Here is a 22,415-nt window from a genome sequence, read left to right as displayed (position 1 = left end):
ATGAATTCCTAGTTATGACACTAAAAATATGAGCAACAAATGAAAAATAGATAAATTGGATTTCAAAAAAGACATCAAAAGAAACTATCAAGAAAGTGAAAACACAACCCACGGAATGGGAGAAAATATTTGCAAAACATATATTGGATAAGGAATTTATACCCAAAATATAAAAAGAAATCTTAAAAGTCAACAATAAGAAGACAAATACCCCAATTTAAAAATGAGCAAAGAATCTGAGTAAACATTTCCCAAAGAAGGTATATAAATGGCCAAAAATCACATGAAAATATACTCAACATCATTAGTCATCAGGGAAATGCAAATCAAAGCCAGAGTAAGATACCAGTCTATACACCCACTAGGATGGCTCTAATCAAAAAGTCAGATAACAAAAAGTGTTGGCAAGGATGTGGAGAAAGCCTCATATACTGCTCAATGGAATGTAAAAAGTGGTGCGGCCACCTTGGAAAACAGTCTGCTAGTCCATCAAACAGTGAAACATAGTTACCACATGACTCAGCAGTGTCACTCCTAGGTATATACCCAAAAAAAACAAAAACATACATGAATGTTCATAGTAGCATTATTCATAATAGCCAAAAGGTGTAAACCACACAAATGTCCACCAATTGATGAATGGATGAACAAAATGTGGTATTTCCATACAATGGAATATTATTTGTCAACAAAAAAGGATGACGTACATGCTATGACATTGATGAAACTTGAAAGCATTATGCTATGTGAAAGAAGTCAGTCATAAAATATCAAATATTACATTATTCTATTTATATGAAATGTCAAAAATAGGCAAATGTATAGAGACAGAAAGTTGATTAGTGGCTGCTTAGGACCTGGAGAGAAGAGAGGGTAGATGGTAATAGCTAAAGGTTATGGAGTTTCTTTTTCAGGTGACAAAAATATTCTAGAATTGACCATGGTGATGTTGCATATATCTGTGAATATACAAAAAAAAATGTTAACTTGTATACTTTAAATGGATGAGTTGATGGTATGTTAATTATATCATAATAAAGCTATTACAAAAAATATTTTAAAATAAAATGGAGATTACTTGTACATACCACTTCAACTGCTAATAAAATATACCTGTGAAATAGAAATTGTTAGGAGCTATTTCACTAATACAACTTAGCTAAATCACATCCTAATTTACTTGATGGTCTTACAGTGATTACCTACTGATGAGTGGATTAAAATAAGAATTAGCCAGTGCACAAAAGGGGCAAATGATAAATCCTAAAACACTACAGAGAAAAGTGGCCAATAGAAAAGGGTGATTTCATTTTATATTTTTTAAACACGTCAATATAAAATAAAGAAGCCACAGAAATGCAGATGGTGAGTGTCATTTACCTGGAAAAATGTTAAGTCTTATATGAGTCCATCTCTGCTGGGAATTGACAGGAAAATAATTGTGACTACAGCCACACTTGCTTGATTTTAGCTCTGCCATAGGAACCAAGTAATTCCAGTCATTGGACTTCAGCTAGCAAGAAATATCACAAGGTTAGTGAACTGATTTGGGGGGAACAATAAATTCATCCTAGTAACTGTATGGGGCTCAATAAAGTAGAGATACTTCGGAATAAAAATTAATGATGGATACCTAATAGAACACTTGAATAAAAATACTAACCAAGAGCAAGCCCCAGGTTTAATAATAAACGAATAAAGACCTGTTTCTTTAACACTGATCCAAATAGTCACTGGGGAGGGAGGCAGGTGAGACACCCCAGTAGGGAGGGTTAGAAATGAAGGAAAATATCTCAGATGCTATCACGTTTCTTCTCCATGAGAATTCTTAGAAACCAGAAGCCAGAATGGTTATGTGAACCTTCAAATTAAAAATAGGGCTATTCCCATGGACTGTGAGATGTGAGGTAAATTGGTTGGCCTTCACCTTGCAACTATTTTCCCTAGATAAGTGCTTCTCAAATTCTCTGTGCTGAAGGATCTGTTTGTTGTCGTTGCTGCTATTTATTTCCCATCGGTTACAGATCAACACTTTTTTAAAGACAATAAAAATTAACCACTATGCAAATAATTTAAAAAAAAAACAAAAATGTACCCCCAAAAGCCCAAAGTGTTTATTATTAAATTCATCAAACATGAAGTTACTCTGTCAAACTGCCATAAAAAGTATATAAATGCTAATTCTCAATATCTGTATTTATCTCATCAGAGAGCAGTAACATTTTGTGGATGGGCACCTGTAACAGGCCATGCTTTGAGAGGCACTACTTTCGAATTTTTAGGAGCTATGAATTTCCCTCATAAAGGTATTGCATGAGCTACTAATGAAACATTTGCAGGCTCATAGTGGGTGAGAAAATGGGGTGAGACAGGACAGGGTTTCAGTGTTCTCAAGAATTACCTTGCCTAGCCTGGCATGCAAAGAAAAGTTTCATCACTGTCTTAATCACTTACGGGAACCAGTTCTGTCTTTGTAGGCATACCTCATCAATAGCTTCAAATTCCTCGGGTTTGGCTGCTGCTCCTGTCCTGACTCCTCTTTGTGGGATTTCTGGTAGTTTATCTGAAGTTAAAGTGGCCATTTAGCATCAAGGTTAGAGATCAAAATCAAACAGACTACCTTTGTGGGCTGTACAGTAATGTTCCTTTTGCCAAATAATAATAAGACATCATTTTTCAAGTCAAAATACCAGTTAATCAGAATTTTAGAAAGACTCATTAAACTTCCTCAGTACTTAAAATATTAGTGGTAATATTAAAAATTAGTGCAATATACTTGGTAGTACATTCACTTGTCAAAATAGTAAATATCATTTCCAATTTAGGTCAAGGATTCAGCAAATTAATCACATGACCAGAATTTTCAAAATTTGGATCAATAAAGTTCTGGAATATCTCAAGGTCAACTCCAGAAGCACCCAAACCATATCCTTAGAATTGATGCTTAGGCAATTCAGAAACGGAAGCACTCATTGACGATTGATGGACAAATTATTCATTCCCCATTCATTTGTTGTTAATCACTTCCTACTTGTAAAGTAACATTGCTTGTATCATCATTGAACTTTTCAGGTTCCCCAGTTATCTTTGGGAACATAGCCCATGCTTTTCATTTCTACAGAGCCTGACACAGTACTATCTACATAACATTTGGTATAAATTTGCCAAATGGGATGATTTACCTTCCCTAGGTATGTGAATATATACGCACGTGATTGTACATGTTTCTAAAAAATTTCATTCTAGGGCCAACATCACATGAAGCTGCATTACACACCCAGTGTGGGTGCAGCTGGCCCCTCAGTGGCCCAGCCCTGACTCCAGCTCCTCCAAGTCACCCCAGGGCACAGCCCACTCCCTCCCATCCTCTCCAGCAACCTGCTCACCAAGCCTCAAGGTGATGGGAAGTCCTGCCTCTGGATAAGGCCTGAGGAGTGGGGGAATGAAGAGTTTTCCATTGGGCCAGAGAACTTTGTTAAACTGAAAACTAAAAAATAACGATTGCTCACTGGAAATCTAAATGTCTGAGTTCTAAAGTTTAAACTGTCACCAAAGTGGCCTTAGGCAAGTGGCTGAACCTGTCTGGGTCTTATCTAAAGTGCAAAATCAGGGAGCTGAGCCAGATGAACCTTACAACTCCACCATTCTCATTCTGCGGGAAAACCAATGGATCCTAAGTCACCTTCTGCCAACTTTGCTGCTTGAATTGACATTCGAGGAGCATAATTTCCTAGGAAGTAAGAAATGTCCACATCGAAACCTCGGATAATTCCTTGAATTCCCAGTTTGATGATACACCAATCATGACCTACATGATATAAAACCACAAGAATAGCTCTGTTAGAAATAATACAGTTCATGAAGGATGTGATTGAACAGTACTAATAAAGAAAATAAACAATAAAAGGATTACTGTTCTCCCATCACAGAAAAATGTATATTGATCAATACAAAGCTAATATAATTTTAAAATCTCTCATAGTCTGGCCACAGGTGACCACCATTCCCCAGCATACATCCTCAATCCTAGTCACAACAAAAAATGCAGAGACTTTGGATTCAGAGAGACCAGACTCTAATTTCAAATTGATCATTTACTGGCTGTGTGTCCTTGGCAAATTCTTTGAACTCTCTGGGCCTCTGTTTCTTCAACTGTAAATCAGGGATGATATGACCTTCCATAAAGCTTAAATGTGATTATATGTCATATATAAAACATGTAACCCAGCACAATAGGTGCTACTTGGAGTTGGTTTGCCTGGATACACTATGCTTATTGTCATCTCAGGCTTTTTTCCTGTAGCATCCCTGCCCAAAATGTCCTCCGTGTTTCAGCCAAAAACAAAAATTTCTTGAACTCAGTGTGTTATAGTGTTGTTCTTGGATTCTTGCTGCCCGATACAAACCCACCTCTAAATTGTCCAAATTTATTAGAATTTAATAACATCTCAAGTACGAAAGAAAATTAGAAATATCTGATATTTCTATAATACTTAAGACAGTAGCAAAACTCCAGATATTAGCCTAATACTGGGATTAGATCTGTTTTATAGGCATTCCTTCAATTTTAAAACATGTATTTTGATTGAGACTTATGAGTAGCAATGAATAAAAATAACATCTAAAGATGACATAAAAGATAGTGTGTGAAGTGGAGTAGAATAGACCTTGGTTCAAGTCTAAGCTTATCTTACAGTTATGTGACCTGGGCTAAGTTAAATGAATCTGTTTCTATAGCTATGACATGGGGATAAGAACACCTGCTTCAGAGATTTGTTGTGAAAACAGAATGTAAATGCACTTACCAAATAATGTATGCCACATTGCTCAACGAATATTGGCTCTTCTCCTCCACCCACAGCCCTCACCAATATTCTCATTTTCCTAACAAAGTGTTTCCACCCTCCAGTGGTGACCAAAAGAACAGGGCTCAAGTGACCCCAACCTGACTGCCCATGGCCTGATGTTTAGGTAGCATCATCTGAGATTTCAGAGCGGAGCGCCATCAGAATGGACAACACAGGGAGACAGGCTTGTCAAAATTAACCCGACGTATATCCCAGCTTTCCAACAGCCCCTCTTTTTAAACTTTGCAGTGTTGAATGAATGGAATCATCATCTTATTACCTGGAATCCTTTTCCTTCTGGTCTCCCATCCATCCATCCATTTCCCAAACTCAGTATATACATGTTCTTTAAAAGCTGGGGGGTCACTCTAAAGCAAAGATGTATAACAAGTTGATAATTAACATTCATGCCAGAACCTGTGATTCCAGTATTTTAACTTTGGTCCCAAAGGGACAGATGGGCAATGCAAACCGGGGCTCGTGGGGATCCTTGGCAGGCAGGGAAGGCTCAGCTTCTACCTTTCTGTACAACGAACCCGTTCCAGACCGGGAGACAGCTCCCTATTTTTGTATCATCTTCAGAGAAAGAAGTAAAACTATTTTTCTACATATTTATATGGATGTGTACATATTTATTTACAAGTATAAAAAGATATTACAAGAATACTCCAATCTTACAATAGTATTAATTCTGTAAAGGGAAGGAGAGGAATGACATTGAAGTTAGTGATGAGGGGTCTTTATAGCTTTATTGGTACTATTCTCCTTCAAAAACAATAATATGTGTATTACTTGTGTTAGTTTTAAACGTGAAAATATATACAAATATGTATAAGTACATACATAGAAAGAGAAATATACACTCCCCCAAGTATATAAGCAGTAAGTCCCTCATTCTCTCCCACCTCCACTTCATCAATATTCAATTGTTTTTCAAAAAGGAGAAAATGTATTTATTACTTGTTGACCTTAATTGTTAATATGTTTCTCTATTAATAAAGAAGTTTATATATATATATGATATATATACTCAAGTATAAAATATACGAAATGTCTCCCACTGCCTCTCATCCCACTTCCCACGCCTGCCTCTTCACAGCCAGCCACTCTTCAAGGTTTGATGTATATTCTGTTAAATATTATTTTATGTACATAAAATATGTCATGGACACCTTGTGTTGCCATGATATGGAAAGCTATTATTCTTTTTAATAGCCACATAGTATTCCATATTCTGGAAGAGCCATAATTTCTTTAGCGCCCTTTTGTTGTATATTTAATTTGGTTTTTTCTCCTCCAAACAATGACAGGATGAATGTTTTCTACATATCTTTGCCTATTTGGGCAAATAATATGATCTGTGAAAAAACTAAGAATAGATGCATTTAAATATTTCAAAGATTGGATCGATGGGAGAATAAGAGTTTTGTCATTTACTAGCTGTATAAAATAAAACAAGTTACTTAACATTGCTGTTCCCCATTTCATTATCTTTTTCCCCTCAGGATTAAGTAAGTTAATATATGCAAAGTGCCTTAATACTGTTGTAACTTCAACATGCTCTGGACCCAGCCAGGCTCTGACTTTACAGAGAGTAGCCATTTCACACAGAACAACTTGACTAAACGCTGAGGACAACCTGCTATTCATTCTACAGGAATCAATTGCTATAAGTGCAATTGGCTGCAATCAAATTCACTCCACGGGTTTTAACTATGTGTGCAGCTGTGTTTATCTCACCACTCACCATGAGTCCTAACTCCAACATTGGTTGTGACAAGGTAGTAGGATTTCAGCAGAGCTTCAATTTCTTCTCTGTATTTTTTCAGTTTTTACTCCATTTTCTCAATAAACAGGTGCCACACTTTTTGAATTAGGTGAGTAAACATTTTCCAAAAAAATTCAAGGTGTGTCAGTTTTCTTCCCAACACAAATTATGGAATCCATGTTAGACAGAGGGATCTATATATGAGGATCTGGTATAAAGCTAATGCCACTGTTTTAGCTGTTATGTGGAATTCTTTGGACGATGAGGTGCAAACACAGGTAGCCAGCCAGCAGAGAATGCTGCAGGGCATCTTTATTAGATCAAAGAGTCTGGGGCAGGAGAGGGGGAGAGTGAGGCCAGTGGGGGGGGGGGCTACCGGCTTACCCACCCCAGGCTCTTGCAAGTGTCAGAAGAGTGGGTGATGGGGAAGGAGCACCTGTGTGATCTGGGTTCTTTCCCTTATCGTGACCCAGTGGGGAGGGGTAGGGCTTTCCTGTGGATACTGGGGATTGGATGCTTCCAACTATAGGGCACAAAAAGCAGGAGTGGCAAGGGCCATTTGGAGAAGCTGAGGGCAGCTTCTTATCATCCAAGCCCTGTGGCGATACACCCCTGCTAGTAAATTATGCAGCGCAAAAGGGCAAAGGGCCACTCAGAGAAGCTGGGGGCAGCTGTTATCCAAATCTATGGAGGGTCGTGCCTGGCTAGCTGTGGTTATGCCCAGGGCAGGGCTAGGTTGGATACTCACTCAAAGGGGGAACTTATGACTAGGTAAAAATGAAGAAACACCAAATATAATTTCTTTCATGCCATTACAATCCACCCATCATTTTTTAAGATGACTATGGGCTTAGATATTAAGATATTAAGGGACACTAGATTGTAAGCTCTTACAGCAGTCACATATATTCCTGAATTGTAACAGCTATCTCTAGATTCTGAGATGCTGATCCCTTTGTGTATAACCTGATCAATCCCTGGAACTTTGGGTATCTGTGTGACACCTGAAACTCAGAGCTAGAGCTCAGCAGATATGAATGTCAGTATTAGAACATAACAGCAATTGTTAAAAAAGCTGAAAAAGAGTCCAGACTTCAATTAGAGATATAAATGAAGCAGATCTAGTTAGGACTAGAGCAAATCGGGCCAAAGGGTAAAGGACAATACTGACTTCAACTTCCTCGTGAGACCAAGGGAAGAGATATTTATTTGGAGCAGGATCTATATTTCCTAAACAATTTAACTCGTACAGTTCGTTTAAACACCATAATTACATGGAACTTTGAATAGGAAGTGAGACCTGGTGGGTTTGTATAGGCTAGTGTGAAATAGAAACACATCCCAAAGCAATTTGGGCAGATAATAAAAATATATAGAGAGAGGCCCCCTGAGGAGCTGGGGGAAAATGCAGAAGTGTTGGGCTTCCTCACCTGGACTGTTGCTGATGTTCTCACAAACATTGAGGACTGGCAGTTTGGTGTCCCGAGCCCTCTATCTTGGGTCTTGCCCTTATGAAACTCATTACTGCAAAGGAGAGGCTAAACCTGCTTATAATTGTTCTTAAAAGTCTCCCTCTGAGTACCTTTTTGTTGCTCAGATGTGGCCCTCTCTCTCTAGCTAACCCAACTCGGCAGGTGAACTCACTGCCCTCCCCCCTACATGGGATCTGACTCTCACGGGTGTAATCTCCCTGGCAATGCAGGACATGACTCCCAGAATGAATTTGGACCAGACATTGTAGGATTGAGAATATCTTCTTGACCAAACAGGGGATGTGAAGTGAAACAAAATAAAGTTTCAGTGGCTGAGAGATTCCAAATGGAGCCGAGAGGTCACTCTGGTGGGCATTCTTATGCACTATATATATAACACTTTTTAGGTTTTAATGTATTGGAATAGCTAGAAGTAAATACCTGAAACTATCAAACTGCAACCCAGTAGCCTTGATTCTTGAAGATGATTGTATAACAATGTAGCTTACAAAGGGTGACAGTGGGATTGTGAAAGCCTTGTGGATCACATTCCCTTTATCCAGTGTATGGATGAATGAGTAGAAAAATGGGGACAAAAACTAAATGAAAAATAGGGTGGGAGGGTGGGAATGATTTGGGTGTTCTTTTTCACTTTTATTTTTTATTCTTATTTTTACTTTTTCTGGTATAAGAAAAATGTTGGAAATATAGATTGGGGTGTTGAATGCACAACAGTTGATTGTACACCATGGATGATTGTATGATATGTAACTATATCTCAATAAAACTGAATTTTTTTAAAAAAAGATATTAAGGGACATATTTAGGCTGCTCATTATGGATCAAATGATCAATCTAAATAAGGGCACCGTATCATAATTAGAACTGGTCCTATCGCTAGTAATTGGAAGGCCTGGTGGAGAAGGTCTCCCAAGGGAGTAGGGCTTAGCCATAAGAAAAGGTCCCAGGCAAACATGAAGATAATGAAGATTTGGGAGGAGTTGTACATGTTAACAAAGGTGTTGGAGATATTATTAATAATGTGCATCTGTTATTGTATCTTTTCTACATTATATTGGACTGACCCTGAGTTGCTGATGTACATGCAACAGGTCATGTTGGACATAGCATAGACTCCCCTCTCCTTGGCCAGCAGATATTCCATTGCTAGTCTAATGTCAAAGACCATTTGAGCTAGGGAGCTATACTGTTTTTGCATGAGACCTATGGTCCAGGATACCAGTAGCACCTTCTGGACTACTGTGGCTGACAACTGTTGATTGGCCTGAGGATATCTGCTTGTGGCTTAGAGTTTTGCTTGCTTTGAGGTACCACTTGGGTCCACTGGGCAGGCAGTTGACAATCTATGTGGAGTATAATTCCAAGTCTGAGTCCCAGGGCTGCAAGCAAAGCTATAAGTCCTGTCCTCCAACTCCTGTAGTGCATTCAACCAGAAGTAAATTCCTCTCCAGTGATGAGGTCATGGCCTGGAGCATTGTCATATGAGTAGGTGATTGCAACCTAGGGATGAGTATCCCTCCCAAGTAGCAATCCATAAAGGATGGGGAGTTTTTATCATGGGATTTTAAATACCATTGGACAGCTCTAGTCCTGATATCTTTGTAGGTTTATGTAAAATGGTTGTCATCACAGAGCTCCGTGACTTTTAGGGGGAAATCTAGGGTGACCAGCTTCCAGGGCTGCTACTCACAGCACAACAGCCAGACCTGATGGTGTTTTCTTCTTGCTGAGAGATTGTGTAATGCTTTCCCTCAAGGCTTGTGCTGTGTCTGGTGTTTGCCATACCAGGTGTTGTGCCTTGTGCAGGAAAGGGGCACTCATGGCAGGGTACAAGGAAGTCATTTTTTGATGTGACTGGCAGATGTAGCTTTCCTTCACCATTCCTCTGCTTCATTTGGGAACAATAATCTCCAGTTCCTGGTGGCTCTGGCAGAGAGGTGGTCCCATGTAATTAATATGGCAATGGGAGAAGGATTTAACCCCATCCTGTGGAATGTGACCCCATCTATGCAATGCCAAGGTTTGGTTTTAGAGCACAAGTCACAGCCTTTGGCAACTATTTGGGCCAGTGATAAGCTTAGAGGCAATCCCTTTTTATGTGCCCACCCCACCAGGGCAGAGAAACCTCTGATGCCCAAAGAGATACTCCTTCTGCCAGTTGGTAGGAGAAGCTTGGGGGGCCTGAGTGGGCAGGCTCCGAGGGGCCTGCTGGATACCCCATGTAAAAATGAATTGTAGGTAGTTCATCAGCAGTGAACTCCAGTGTGGTAAGTCACATGTGTGGAAATAAGTGAGGCTGAGATGTTTCCAAATATGGAGCCCCTCACAAGGACCTTTTTTTATGAGAAAATTACTTTGTCTCCATTGACCTCAACCCCCAATCCCTCACCAGCCGTTTGGCCAACACCCAAGAATCAGTGAAGATTCAGAGATTGGGCAACTGGCAGCTCAGGCTACTCTGGAGGACTAACTGGGTTGTTTTCAGCTCTGCCAACCATGCAGACCCCAAACTACCATGCTGGGTAAGTGGGGTGTCTAAGGCCAGGTGACATGCATGACCCTCCAGCAAGCTGCATTGAATACAATAGCATTGCCATCAATGCAATATACTGACTCTTTCCATTGCAGATGGTTGGTCCCAGGTGGCACCCACCTGGCTACAGGAGGAAGTCATGGGGGCACCATCGCCAGCATCTCAAGATCCATGGACAAGGGGCTGAGCTAGGGGGAAGCCACATCCTTCTATAATTTGGAAAGGCCCTGTTTGTTAGGGTTAGCCCTCCCCTGTAGATACCACTTCCATTTTACCAGTGACCCTTCAGTGGCCATGGGAGCTCCTGCTGGGAATTATCCTTTGCCCATGGCATTATGGGAGTCTGCGTGCACAGACTGACCAGTTGTGACCTTGTAGTACTTCCATTTTTAAGAGTGAAGTAAACAGCACGGATTTGCCATGCTTAGTCCAAGGACCCTAAAAGACATATTCGAGGTCACCAAAGCCTCTAATTTAAAATCTGTCCCCCATGGGACAAAGGGCATGGTGTGGGAAATAGCCTACTATACCAATTCTAAGGCGTATTGCTGGGGCTCTCCCCAGTGGAAAGCAGCAGATGTGCATGCGATTTTGTTTGTGGGCTGTAATGAGCATGAGACTTGTGGGATGGGTTAAGTCCAGAACATGAACAATCCTGAGAAGTGTTGCGCATGTCTTAGTGGGCTTGTATTTGGTGGCAGTGAGAATCTAGCTGCTCTCAGAGGACCAGATAATGCCCAGGACTTTGTGTTTTATGGGGTGCTATGGCCCAGCATCATTTTTTATAAATGATGTATGTGTGGCTAGGTCCTCTCAGAGGCCCTCTTCAGAGTCACCCCTAAATCAGATGTCAGCTATGTAGTGCCAGAATTAAGCAGTTTTTTAAAGACCATTTGTTAAGGTCTTGGCAATAGCATTTAGGATTTTTTTTTTCTTTTAGCTATTGGCACTGGGTAAAACATGTTAGCCAAGTCAGTCATGGCAAAGCAATTGCCCCCATGCCTGTGTGTATCTTTCATTAATTAGCTGATGTGCTGAATAGCTTTTATTGGCAGGACTTGTGCCTTAGGTGGTATAATGATGGTTAATCACCTTTCATTGGTGGAGGCTTTGGGAACTGCCCCAGTAGGGCTATTGCATGCAGAGATGGAGGGTATAACGAAGGCCTCCCGCTTTAGGAAGATCTTGTTGAAAAGATGCCTTGTTTCAGGTTTATCGTGGTGTTTATCACCTTGATTGGCAGGGGAAGTTCCATCTGAAGGGAAGGAGGGTCCCTTTTGGCATGGCCCACCAAAAGAGCCAAGGATTTGATCTCATTCCAGCCAACATGTTAAAACATCAATGCCTATGAGTGGGGAAAATAAGAATAAACAGTGCCACCACTGTGGGTGGCTGTTTAATAAGAATGTTCCAATTGTCACAACTTCCCAGGGGGTGGGGTACTGGGCCTTTGATATGTTGGAGGAGGAGGTAGTGACCCCCTGTAGGTGGCCACCTGAACCTGAAAAGCCAGGGTCTGTGGCTCTGATGTGAGTCCCCTCACATCTCGCCAATGGCCCCACCCCATCCATAGCCTCACCCATAGTGCAAGCCTTGGTGATAAGGTTGAGCAAAGCAACCCAGTAGGTTGTTCTGGGGAACCAAGCTTTTCGTGTCACTTAGACCATGTCCGGGGCGGTGGCCTGGAACGCTGGGTCACAGGCCTGCATGGAACGCCATTGTAGGCACGCCCTGTAAAGATGTGTGTCTTGTGACTATGACAACAGCGTTAACCATTGACCCCAGATTGTTCCTTCTTATCCGCAGCAGGATGTAAAGATTGATATCTGAGAGACCCTGAATGCTTTTGATCACGTAGCGTAGTCTAGCTTTGTGTAACAAATGAATAAATAACTGGAGCACAGGTGCATCAGCACCCACTTGGCACACGATGCTGTGGGTCCCCTGCTCCCTTAAATCTTAACTTTGTGTCTGTGTCTCATTTCAGCGTCACCCTGTCAGCAACAACTGGCACCCAACATGGGGCATCCGTCATACTACTGGGACTCCTTATAATCCTCAAGGACAGGCAATTGTTGAACGTGCCAATAGTACATTAAAAACTATGTTGCAAAAACAAAAAGGGGAAGATGATGGAACTCCCCATGAGAGATTATCAAAAGCCTTATTTACTTTAAATTTTTATGAAAAACTGGGTGGCACTGCCGCAGAACAGCATTTCCTGACTGAAAAAACACCAAACCATCGCTCTCAGAAAGCACCTCCCATATGGTGGAAGATGTGTTAACCAATGAATGGACAATGGGAAAATTACTAACATGGGGACGAGGTTATGCTTGTGTTTCCCCTGGTGACGGACGAACTCCAATTTGGATACCAGCCCAACGACTGAAGCCGTACCATGGAGCCAACAAGAAAAAGAAAATTCCTGTGCGACGTCGAGCCACCGGTGATGCAGTTCCAGGGTCTGACACTGAAGACGACAGTGATCGGGCTGACACCCCGAACTAGGGAAGCCCGACACCCAACTTGGGGTCAGATAAAGAAGCTGTGTCAGGATGCTGAAAAACAAGTTCAGCAAGCTCAGCTGCCTATAATAGGTCCTAACCTGACGGCGGCAATGTTAGCTTTAATTGCTATTGCTGTGAATATATCTCCGGCATGTGCTCATTCTGGAAATTATACCTATTGGGCTTACATTCCTAATCCTCCGTTGCTACAGCCTGTAGAATGGGATCATCCCTCTCCCACTGTATATTTTAGCAATGGTACTTGGCTGCCTCCTCCAATTGATGAAAGACTTCCTCAGTTTCCTGAGGAGGAAGGAAAGAACTATTCTCAATCATTAGCTTTTACACATTTACCTTTGTGTGTGGGACAGGGTGAAGGATGCCTGGCCCTGACTTGGCAAGCATGGTTATCAGTCATACCCAAGTGAGATAATGTCTCCAAAGCATCCCTGTTCCTAATATCTGGCTATAGTTTTGCCTACAATGAAAATATTACTATTCAGGACCATGCTCCACAATGCCCTATTTGTTACATACCAAAACATTGGTCACCAGAAATGCAAAGGGTATATTGGGATAATTGTAGAGCAGTTAGTGGAGTGTTGGTGCAGAATGGTTCCTAAGGAATTGTAACTGACTGGTCCTCTAAGGGGTATATAGTTCAGAATTGCACTAATGCAAAGTGCTCTGATTAGAAGAGACTAAAATGGGAAGTTCATAATTATAATCATTCTTACAGTATTCAAACCCCGGCAAGATATCCTATTATTTGGCATGGCATTGGCTGGTCCCCACCCAAACCTACTTTAAATAATTCCTATGTTCAAGATATGCTTTGGAGGCTCCCTATTAGTTTGCATAACATTTCCAGATGGAATGGGAATTATACAATTAAGATTAATTATACTCTAAATTTTACAAAAATAGATACTTTTGGAATACAAGCCTGTGTTAGAGATCCTTATGTCTTTTGGGTAGGAAATCTCACTATTAATATTATTACTAAGGAAATCAATTGTATGGAGAATAGAAGTTGTTCACTTTATACTTGCTTGAATAACACCATAGACCCTAAAAATATTACTATTGTAATTCTTAGACAACGCAAAGGCCTGTGGCTCCCTGTTTCACAGCACAGACCTTGGGAATCATCACCTGATATGCATATGTTACTACAAATTTTAGAAAAAGTATATAAAAGAACAAAGAGATTTCTTGGACTGTTAATAGCATTTCTGATTGGCATAATAGCTATTGCAACCACAGCCACTGTTGCAGGAACAGCGCTACATCAATCTATTCAAACTACAGCATTTGTTCAAAAATGGCATAGAAATGAGAGTAAAGCATGGGGGGAACAGTTACAAATTGACAAAGAAGTTAATGCTCGTCTCGTGGATCTGGAGAATGCTGTTCTCTTTGTAGGGGAGGAAGTTGAGAACTTAAGATACCAGTTTAAGTTACAGTGTGATTGGAATACATCAACATTTTGTGTCACTCCCCATAAATATAACAACACCCATTTTACACGGGATAGAGTCAAGAGACATTTAATCAGACATCATGGTAATCTTACCATGGATATTTTAAAATTGCAAGAAACAGTAGAAAATATCCAAAATGCTAATCTTAATGTTCTATCAGAATCAGAGAAAATGCAAGGTATTGCTGATGGCTTTGAAAAATTAAATCCTATAGTATGGGTTAAATCCCTTGGTGGTGGGTTCCTAGGTAGTATTCTCCTAATTTTGTTAATCATCTTATGTCTTTGTTTAGTCCTCAGATGCACAAGAAAAACCCTCTCAGATCTAAAGGAGAAAGAAGCTGCTTGGTCCATCCTGTCTGCATTGAAGAAACAAAAAGGGGGACATGTGGGGAACCAAGTTTTTCATGTCACTTAGACCATGTCCAGGGCGGTGGCCTGGAACTCTGGGTCACGAGCCTGCATGGAACACCATTGTAGGCACGCCCTGTAAAGATGTGTGTCTTGTGACTATGACAACAGCGTTAACCATTGACCCCAGATTGTTCCTTCTTATCCGCAGCAGGATGTAAAGATTGATATCTGAGAGACCCTGAATGCTTTTGATCACGTAGCATAGTCTAGCTTTGTGTAACAAATGAATAAATAACTGGAGCACAGGTGCATCAGCACCCACTTGGCACACGATGCTGTGGGTCCCCTGCTCCCTTAAATCTTAACTTTGTGTCTGTGTCTCATTTCAGCGTCACCCTGTCAGCAACAGGTTGGGGCTGGGGAGGGGCCTTGTTGTAAGAACCTTTTCCATGACTTGGTGCCAAAGTGAGCTCTGCAGGGCTGGAGACAACTCTGGATCAATGCTATGCTCACTGCACCATTTCAATCTTCTTATGTAACAACTGGGCCTCATTAATTATTTGCCAGTGGACATCTGCCTTGGCTGTAATACCCACTATGGACAAGTGTGTCTTTTTCTTTTCTCTTCAGGTCAATAGGAGAGGGCTCAGAGTCTTTACTGACCTCAGCCAATTTCCTTTTTCCTCTCTCTCTTTTTTGAAATGAGAGTGGCAACTCAGACCCCATGTTGAATACCCTTAGCAAGCAGCCAGATGTTGTTTCTCACTCCTGCTGAACAAAATCCTTAAAATGGTTTGAATTTAGTCTGGTAAAATTTCTGGTTTGGGTTTCAGTATCACCCCCATCCGAGGTTCATTTGATCTTGTAGGTCATTGCCAGAGAAATCTGGGGGCTGAGTTCCCTCTGTCCTGTCTCATATTCTGCCACCTCTCTCTCCAGGGTGTCCCAGTCGCCCTCAGCAGGGTTAGGGTCTCACAGCAAGAATGGGACCCTCTGTAATCCCTGGGATCAGGGAGTGAAAAGAGACAGCAGCAAAAGTGGCAGCAACATAAGGGTCACGGAAGCTAGCGTTCTTTTGGTCAATGGGGTGCCATGACTTCCCAATCAGGAGTGCTCCCCCTCCCCAAGTGCTCTGTCAGGAGAAATAGTCCCTGAACCCAGGGATGGGATAATATCCTTGGGCAAGGCCTGGCAGACACAGCTCGGACAGGAGGATCAACAGAGGCTCTCATCTTGTCGTGTCCTCACCCCCTGGGCAGGCTACGACAGGTAGACCTGGGAAAGCCCCCTCCTGTATTTTATATGGGCCTCTATATCCTCACAGAACAACAGCCAATTAATTTATACAAAATTTGCACTGATCTCACCCAGTCCTATGCTCTTTCTGGGGGAAGCAAAAGGAACCCACTGTCCCCCACTCTCACGCTACTAAGGCGGATGGCTGAATGGAGCAGTCTCCAGAGAGCCGGCCCGTGCATCTCTGCAGGTCCTGGGCCTTTAATAGCTCTGCAATTTGGAGTGGGTAACTTAGACAGCACCTGACACACAGAATGCAGCAACACAAAGCAGTGCCAGGAACACCAGCAAGCAGTGGGGCCTTTCCAAGTGGAGGGACCCTCGGTACAGCTCCTTGGTGAGCCAAGAGCGGCATATCAGCATTCCCACCTAATCACCCTGTGCCAGTTGTAGTGGATGTTATGCGGAAATTCTTTGGGTGATGAGGTGCAAACACAGCTAGCCAGACTGCAAGCCAAGAATGCAAGAAAGGACAACTTTATTAGATCAGAGAGCCTGGAGGAGGAGAGAGAAGAATCAGGAAAGTGGAGGGGTCTAGAACTTACCAACCTAGGCTCCTGCAAGGGTCTGTGGAGGGGAAAGAGAGGACCTTTGGGTCCTGGGCTCTTGCTTTTATTGTGAACCAGAGGAGAAGGTTAGGGCTTTCCCATAGACACCAGGGATTGGAAATTTCAAACTGTACAGCACTGAAAACAAGAGTGCAAGGACCATTTGGAGAAGCTGAGAGCAGCTTCTTATCATCCAAGCAATATGGAGATACAAGCCTTGCTAGTAAATTATGTGACACAGGAAAAGGCAAGCCGCAAGGGCTATATGGAGAAAAAGGGGCAGGGGCCATTTGGAGAAGCTAGGGGCAGCTCTTATCATCCGAACCATGTGGAGGTGCACGCCTTGCTAGTTGAGGGCAGGGCTAGCTGGGGTTTTCACTCAAAAGGGAAACTCATGAATAGATAAAAATGAGGAGGCACCAAATAAAATTTCTTTTATGCCATTACAGTGATGTGGTCACAATTCCTTTGTCAGATCCCTGCATTTCTCTACTATGTTTTAGCCTGAATCAAGGCTGATTTGCACATGTTTCTAATGTCCTGACATGCTAATTCACTGCTACACAAAACATCACTCCCATTCCAAATACATGGGTAGATTTTCATTAACACAGCTACATAAATCACTTCTACCCCAACCATTTACACTGCAGAACGTCAGTTTACAATACCTTTATAAGGTTTTCCGCAGGAGCAAAAAAGTCATCTGTTGCAAATAAAATCTAGACAAAGAAAGAAGTAAAGATAAAATAACCATAAATTAAAAACCATTTTATTTCATTCCCTAGTGAAACATTATGAGATGCAGTAAAAAGAAAATGTGAAATTGCCCAGGGGAAGAGAAACAATATGCAATTAGGCCACGATGTTTTTTAAATGTTTAGATTTCATTGCTTGCCTCCTCCTTAATCTTTTCTTCCCTCCCTTTTTTCTTAATACCCTTTTTACCATCTGGAAGCCAAGTGCTAACTTCTTACACTTGGGAAGCAAATAAACCAACTTTCTTCTTTTCAAGAACCAGACATGAGGCTTGTGACTCTCACAAACACAGCAATGACATAAAAATACTACCCTGGATCTGACCTGTGGTCTAGTCAGCTCAGTATTCTCCCCAAAAAGTCATACCACAGATGCTGTGCCAGTTTGGATGTATTATGTCCCCCAAAACACCATTATCTTTGATGCAATCTTGTGTGGACAGACATATTAGTGTGAATTGGATTGTGATTCCTTGATTGAGTGTTTCCATGGAGATATGACCCACCCAACTGTAGGTGATAACTCTGATTGGATAATTTCCATGGAGGTGTGGCCCCACCCATTCAGCATGGGCCTTGATTAGTTTGCTGGAGCACTATATAAGCTCAGACAGAAAGAACAGACTTGCTACAGCCAAGAGGGACACTTTGAAGAATGTACAGGAGCTGAGGAGTAGCTGCAGATGAGAGACAGTTTGAAGATGGCCATTGAAAGCAGACTCTTGCTCCGGAGAAGCTAAGAGAGGACAAATACCCCAAGTGCCACTAAGAGTGACATTTTTGAGGAACTGCAGCCTAGAGAGGAACGTCCTGGGAGAAAGCCATTTTGAAACCAGAACTTGGAGCAGATGCCAGCCACATGCCTTCCCAGCTAACAGAGGTTTTCCGGACACCATTGGCCATCCTCCAGTGAAGGTACCTGATTGCTGATGTGTTACCTTGGACACTTTATGGCCTTAAGACTGTAACTGTGTAACCAAATAAACATCCTTTATAAAAGCCATCCATTTCTGGTGTTTTGCATTCCAGCAGCATTAGCAAACTAGAACAGATGCTTTGTAGGTAGACTGCTCTGGTAAGGTCTCAACCTGTGAGGTGGGGTGCTTCTAATTGCACCCCAACAAAACAAGTGTAAACAGGGACTTTCCTGGACCAAAAGGGATATTGGTCTTCCTACCTAATCTGGGCCACAGTGACCCCTGCAGTTTGGAAAGGACATGCTGGGCTGCTTTCTGACTTCAGCCCAGGAAACCTAAAAGGCAAGAGAGGATCTAGATGTTTGGCCAGCTGCCAGTTGTTTGTGTGGCAGAGTGCAGGAGAGATGCCACTCTGTCGAGGTTGACCTGCACGCCGAGAATTTGCAAGGGCAAAAGACAGGTGAGTGGACATAGTGGCATCACTGCCCTGCTCCAGTTCCTTCAACTGCTCCTCAGCAGAAACCTGTCCTACCTTTCTAGGCTCATCTGCCCCACTCCTACCACCAACATGTGGTGTGAAGCCAGTGGGAACAGGCCATGCTCCTTTCCATTCCATACCTTTATCCTCTGTCTGAAATGCCTCTCTCCCCCTTCTTTACCTTGCTAGCTCCCTCCCCTGCTTTAAGACTTCTTTGAGCATCACCTTATCTTCCTAACTCCTCCTCACCCACCAGCCACAGGGCTGGGCCCTCCCCAGGCTGGAGTAGATGACCACAGTGAACTGGGCTTTCTGCATAAGCTTCTTGAGGGCAGGGATTGGGCCTTTTCCTTCTGTACCACCTTTTGCATAGTGCCTGGCCCATGAGACACACTTGGCAAGTGACACTGGGCCACTGGAAATCACTGAAGATCTCTCAGCCTGGAAGGGCAAGGACAGCTGTGCCTTGGGATCTTTTAGAGAGTCATGGAAACTATGAAGAACTGTCACAATAATCAAAACAAAAAGTTTGGAACCTAAAGCAAGGGAGGGCAGATTTCAGCAACATCAAGGAGGTGGAAGCTATGGGACTTGACAATGTCTGGATGTGAAAAACAAGAGAGAACCCCAAGATGCATCCAAGGTTTTTTAGCCAAATGACTAGGACACTAGTAGTTCCTTAAAAGAAAGAGGCAACCCAGAACACAGAGCAGGTTTGGAATGGAAGAGGAGGAGTTAAATTTCGGGCAAGTTTAGTGATAGCACAAGGAACCCGTAAGTAGAAGTATCCAGCAGGCAGTGGAATCAGAGAAGAGTTGCTAGGGAGAGAGGTCAGAGCTGCAAGGACAGAATTGGGAATTGTATTATTTGGATCCTTAAGAATGGATCAGCCTTTCCACCCCACCCCATAGTGCTCCTGGGGTCAGGCCACGGACGCTGGTCTTTGTTCCACAGGATGCGGGTTGATAGAAGTTGTCAAGAATAAGGCCTATTTCAAGAAATAACATGTGAAATTTAGAAGGTGAGAATGTAAAATTGATCATTATGCTCAGAAATGCTTGGTGATCCAGGATAAAAATAAGTACAACACACCCAGGATGATGGTTCATTTAACTAACAGGGATATCATTTCAGATTACTTATGCCCGTTTAAAAGGGCAGCTTATGTTCACAGACTCCCAAAGTATGGGGTGAAGGGTTGCCTGACAAATTGTGCTGCAGCATATTGCACTGGTCTGCTGCTGGCCCGCGGGCTTCTCAACAGTTTTGGCATGGACCAGATCTATGAAGGCCAAGTGAAGGTAACAGGAGGTGAATACAATGTGGGAAGTATGGATGGTCAACCTGGTGCCTCCACCTGTTATTTGGAGGCAGGGCTTGCCAGAACTACCACTGGAAATAAAGTTTTGGGGTCTCTGATGGGAGCTGTGGATGGAGGCTTGTCTATTCCTCACAATCCAAAGATTTCCTGGTTACAATTCAGAAGGCAAGGAATTCAATGCAAAAGTACATCGGAAACACATGATGGGTCAGAACATTGTGGATTATATGTGTTACCTAATGGAGGAAGATGAAGATGCTTGCAAGAACCAATTCTCTCAGTTCACAAAGAATAACATAACTCCAGACATGGAGGAGATGTACAAGAAAGCCCATGCTGCTGTATGAGAGAATCCAGTCTCTGAGAAAAAGTCTAAGAAAGAAGTTAAAAAGAAGAGGTAGAACCATTCCAAGATGTCTCTTGCCCAAGAGAAAGATCACGTAGCTCAGAAGATGGCAAGTTTCCTCAGAGCTCAGGAGCAGGCTGCTGAGAGCTAAACCAAACTGCAATTTTCTATGAAGATTTTTCAGATGAAGACAATAAATTTACCAAACTGCTTAAACAAACAAAAAAAAAAGAATACATCGGGTTGCCAAAGGAGAAAGTGTAGAAAAAGAAGGGCAGAGAATGCAATTTAATAAAAATATGTATAAATATATCTGTATGTGTGTATACAGGTACATATATTCACATACATACTTAAATGTGTACACATACACACACACACACACACACACATATGACAGATACCAAGAGAGAAGACAAGGAAAAGCCAGAGACATACTGCAGAGGCTTTTAAAGAGGTTGGTCAACTAAGACAATTGCCCCCAACCCATTCATATAAAATTAATATGACCGCTACTGGCAAATGAACCATATGACAAACTAAACTACCCTACACTTGCTTAACCTAGCATGGTATAATGCCAAATGCAGATTTCATCATTATAGAACATTTGTGACTGGGGAAAGTCACTTATTAGCTCTCTGCCTCTGGGAAAGGTTCTTAATCTCTCCGACCATCAGTTTTCTCATGGAATAATTGAGGATAGTATCACCTCCTTTGTGGGTTATCTTTGTAATGATTAAAAAAGATAATAAATGCAAAGTACTGAGCACAATGCATAGCTTAAAATGGTAGCTTTTCAATTTTAAAAGTATGTTGTACCCAATAAGCAAGTGCTAATTTGGACTGTGGGACCAGAGTCTTGAATAAGACCCCCTTACTGCATGAGTGCCAGGCCATGCCCACTGGGATGCATCGATACCCAAAGTACGGTTCTCAAAGTACAGTGCCTAGGAACTTGCTAGGAAAGCAAACTCCTGGGCTCTGTCCCAGACTTAACTGTATCAAAAAGTCTGGGAGTGCGACTCAGCAATCTGAGTCTGATAAGTTCTCTAGGAGATTCTCATACCATGCCAAGGTTTGAGAACCACTGATCTACACTGTAAGAAAATACAAAGAGGAATAGTGAATTGTTTTCATTGGTGCAAAAAATGTATTTAAAAAAAAAAAGTAAGACAATGCTGTCCTTGCTAAGAATTGTCACCTAATCTGGGAAAAAATACACTGTGGAAGTCTTTTGAGATAATGGTTTCCTCAGGCAGGCCATTTCCTCAGCTGCATTCTTGCCATTCTAATTATGTTCATTGCAGTGATTGGTTGGATTGTTAGAATGAGTACATAGAATACCTTTTCTTGCTAATCAAAACCCACTCACCTTTCCTCCTACAGACTCAGATGCCATGTCAATCAGCTGGGTGAAGTCCGGGGCCCTAGACAGTTTGCCTTCTTTAGGATGGTCAGCCATGCTTCCTAGAACGAGAGAAACAGGTTCAGGTCCACCTTCAGATGCAAAAGGGGGACAGTGACTGTGGGAGTGAGTAAGGTCTTCTTCCAAGCTCCTGAAAGCCAAGGTTTTGAAATGTCCAAAGGTCAAACAAAAACACATATATTTTCAACTAGATGTGACAAGTGGCCTTCCTCACAATGAGCTTTTCCGGTTGAATTAAAGGTTAATTTGCATAAACATGCTGAAATTCAGGAAAGAATTAGAGCATGCCTCACTTCTTGAGTATTTAAGAATAAAATATCACTAAATATACAAA

General features: G+C 41.9%; 1 protein-coding gene and 1 pseudogene across 1 annotated transcript in view; one reads left to right on the top strand and one right to left on the bottom strand.

The window, feature by feature from the left end:
• ALLC (allantoicase) overlaps positions 1-22,117 on the bottom strand; it is a 42,043-nt gene extending 19,926 nt beyond the window's left edge. Inside the window, exons 1-6 of the mRNA XM_037813156.1 lie at positions 22,028-22,117; positions 17,504-17,554; positions 5,128-5,215; positions 3,683-3,808; positions 2,484-2,563; positions 1,381-1,513 (exon numbers count right to left, since the gene is read on the bottom strand). Coding sequence (XP_037669084.1) covers positions 1,381-1,513; positions 2,484-2,563; positions 3,683-3,808; positions 5,128-5,215; positions 17,504-17,554; positions 22,028-22,117 — 568 coding nt within the window. The remainder of the gene's footprint in view (positions 1-1,380; positions 1,514-2,483; positions 2,564-3,682; positions 3,809-5,127; positions 5,216-17,503; positions 17,555-22,027) is intronic.
• LOC119516969 lies at positions 18,866-20,803 on the top strand (annotated as a pseudogene).
• Positions 22,118-22,415: the final 298 nt, after the last annotated feature.

This window comes from Choloepus didactylus, chromosome 20 (assembly GCF_015220235.1).
Source record: "Choloepus didactylus isolate mChoDid1 chromosome 20, mChoDid1.pri, whole genome shotgun sequence".
Classification (NCBI taxonomy): domain Eukaryota; kingdom Metazoa; phylum Chordata; class Mammalia; order Pilosa; family Megalonychidae; genus Choloepus; species Choloepus didactylus.
This window is presented reverse-complemented; position numbering and strand designations above follow the sequence as displayed.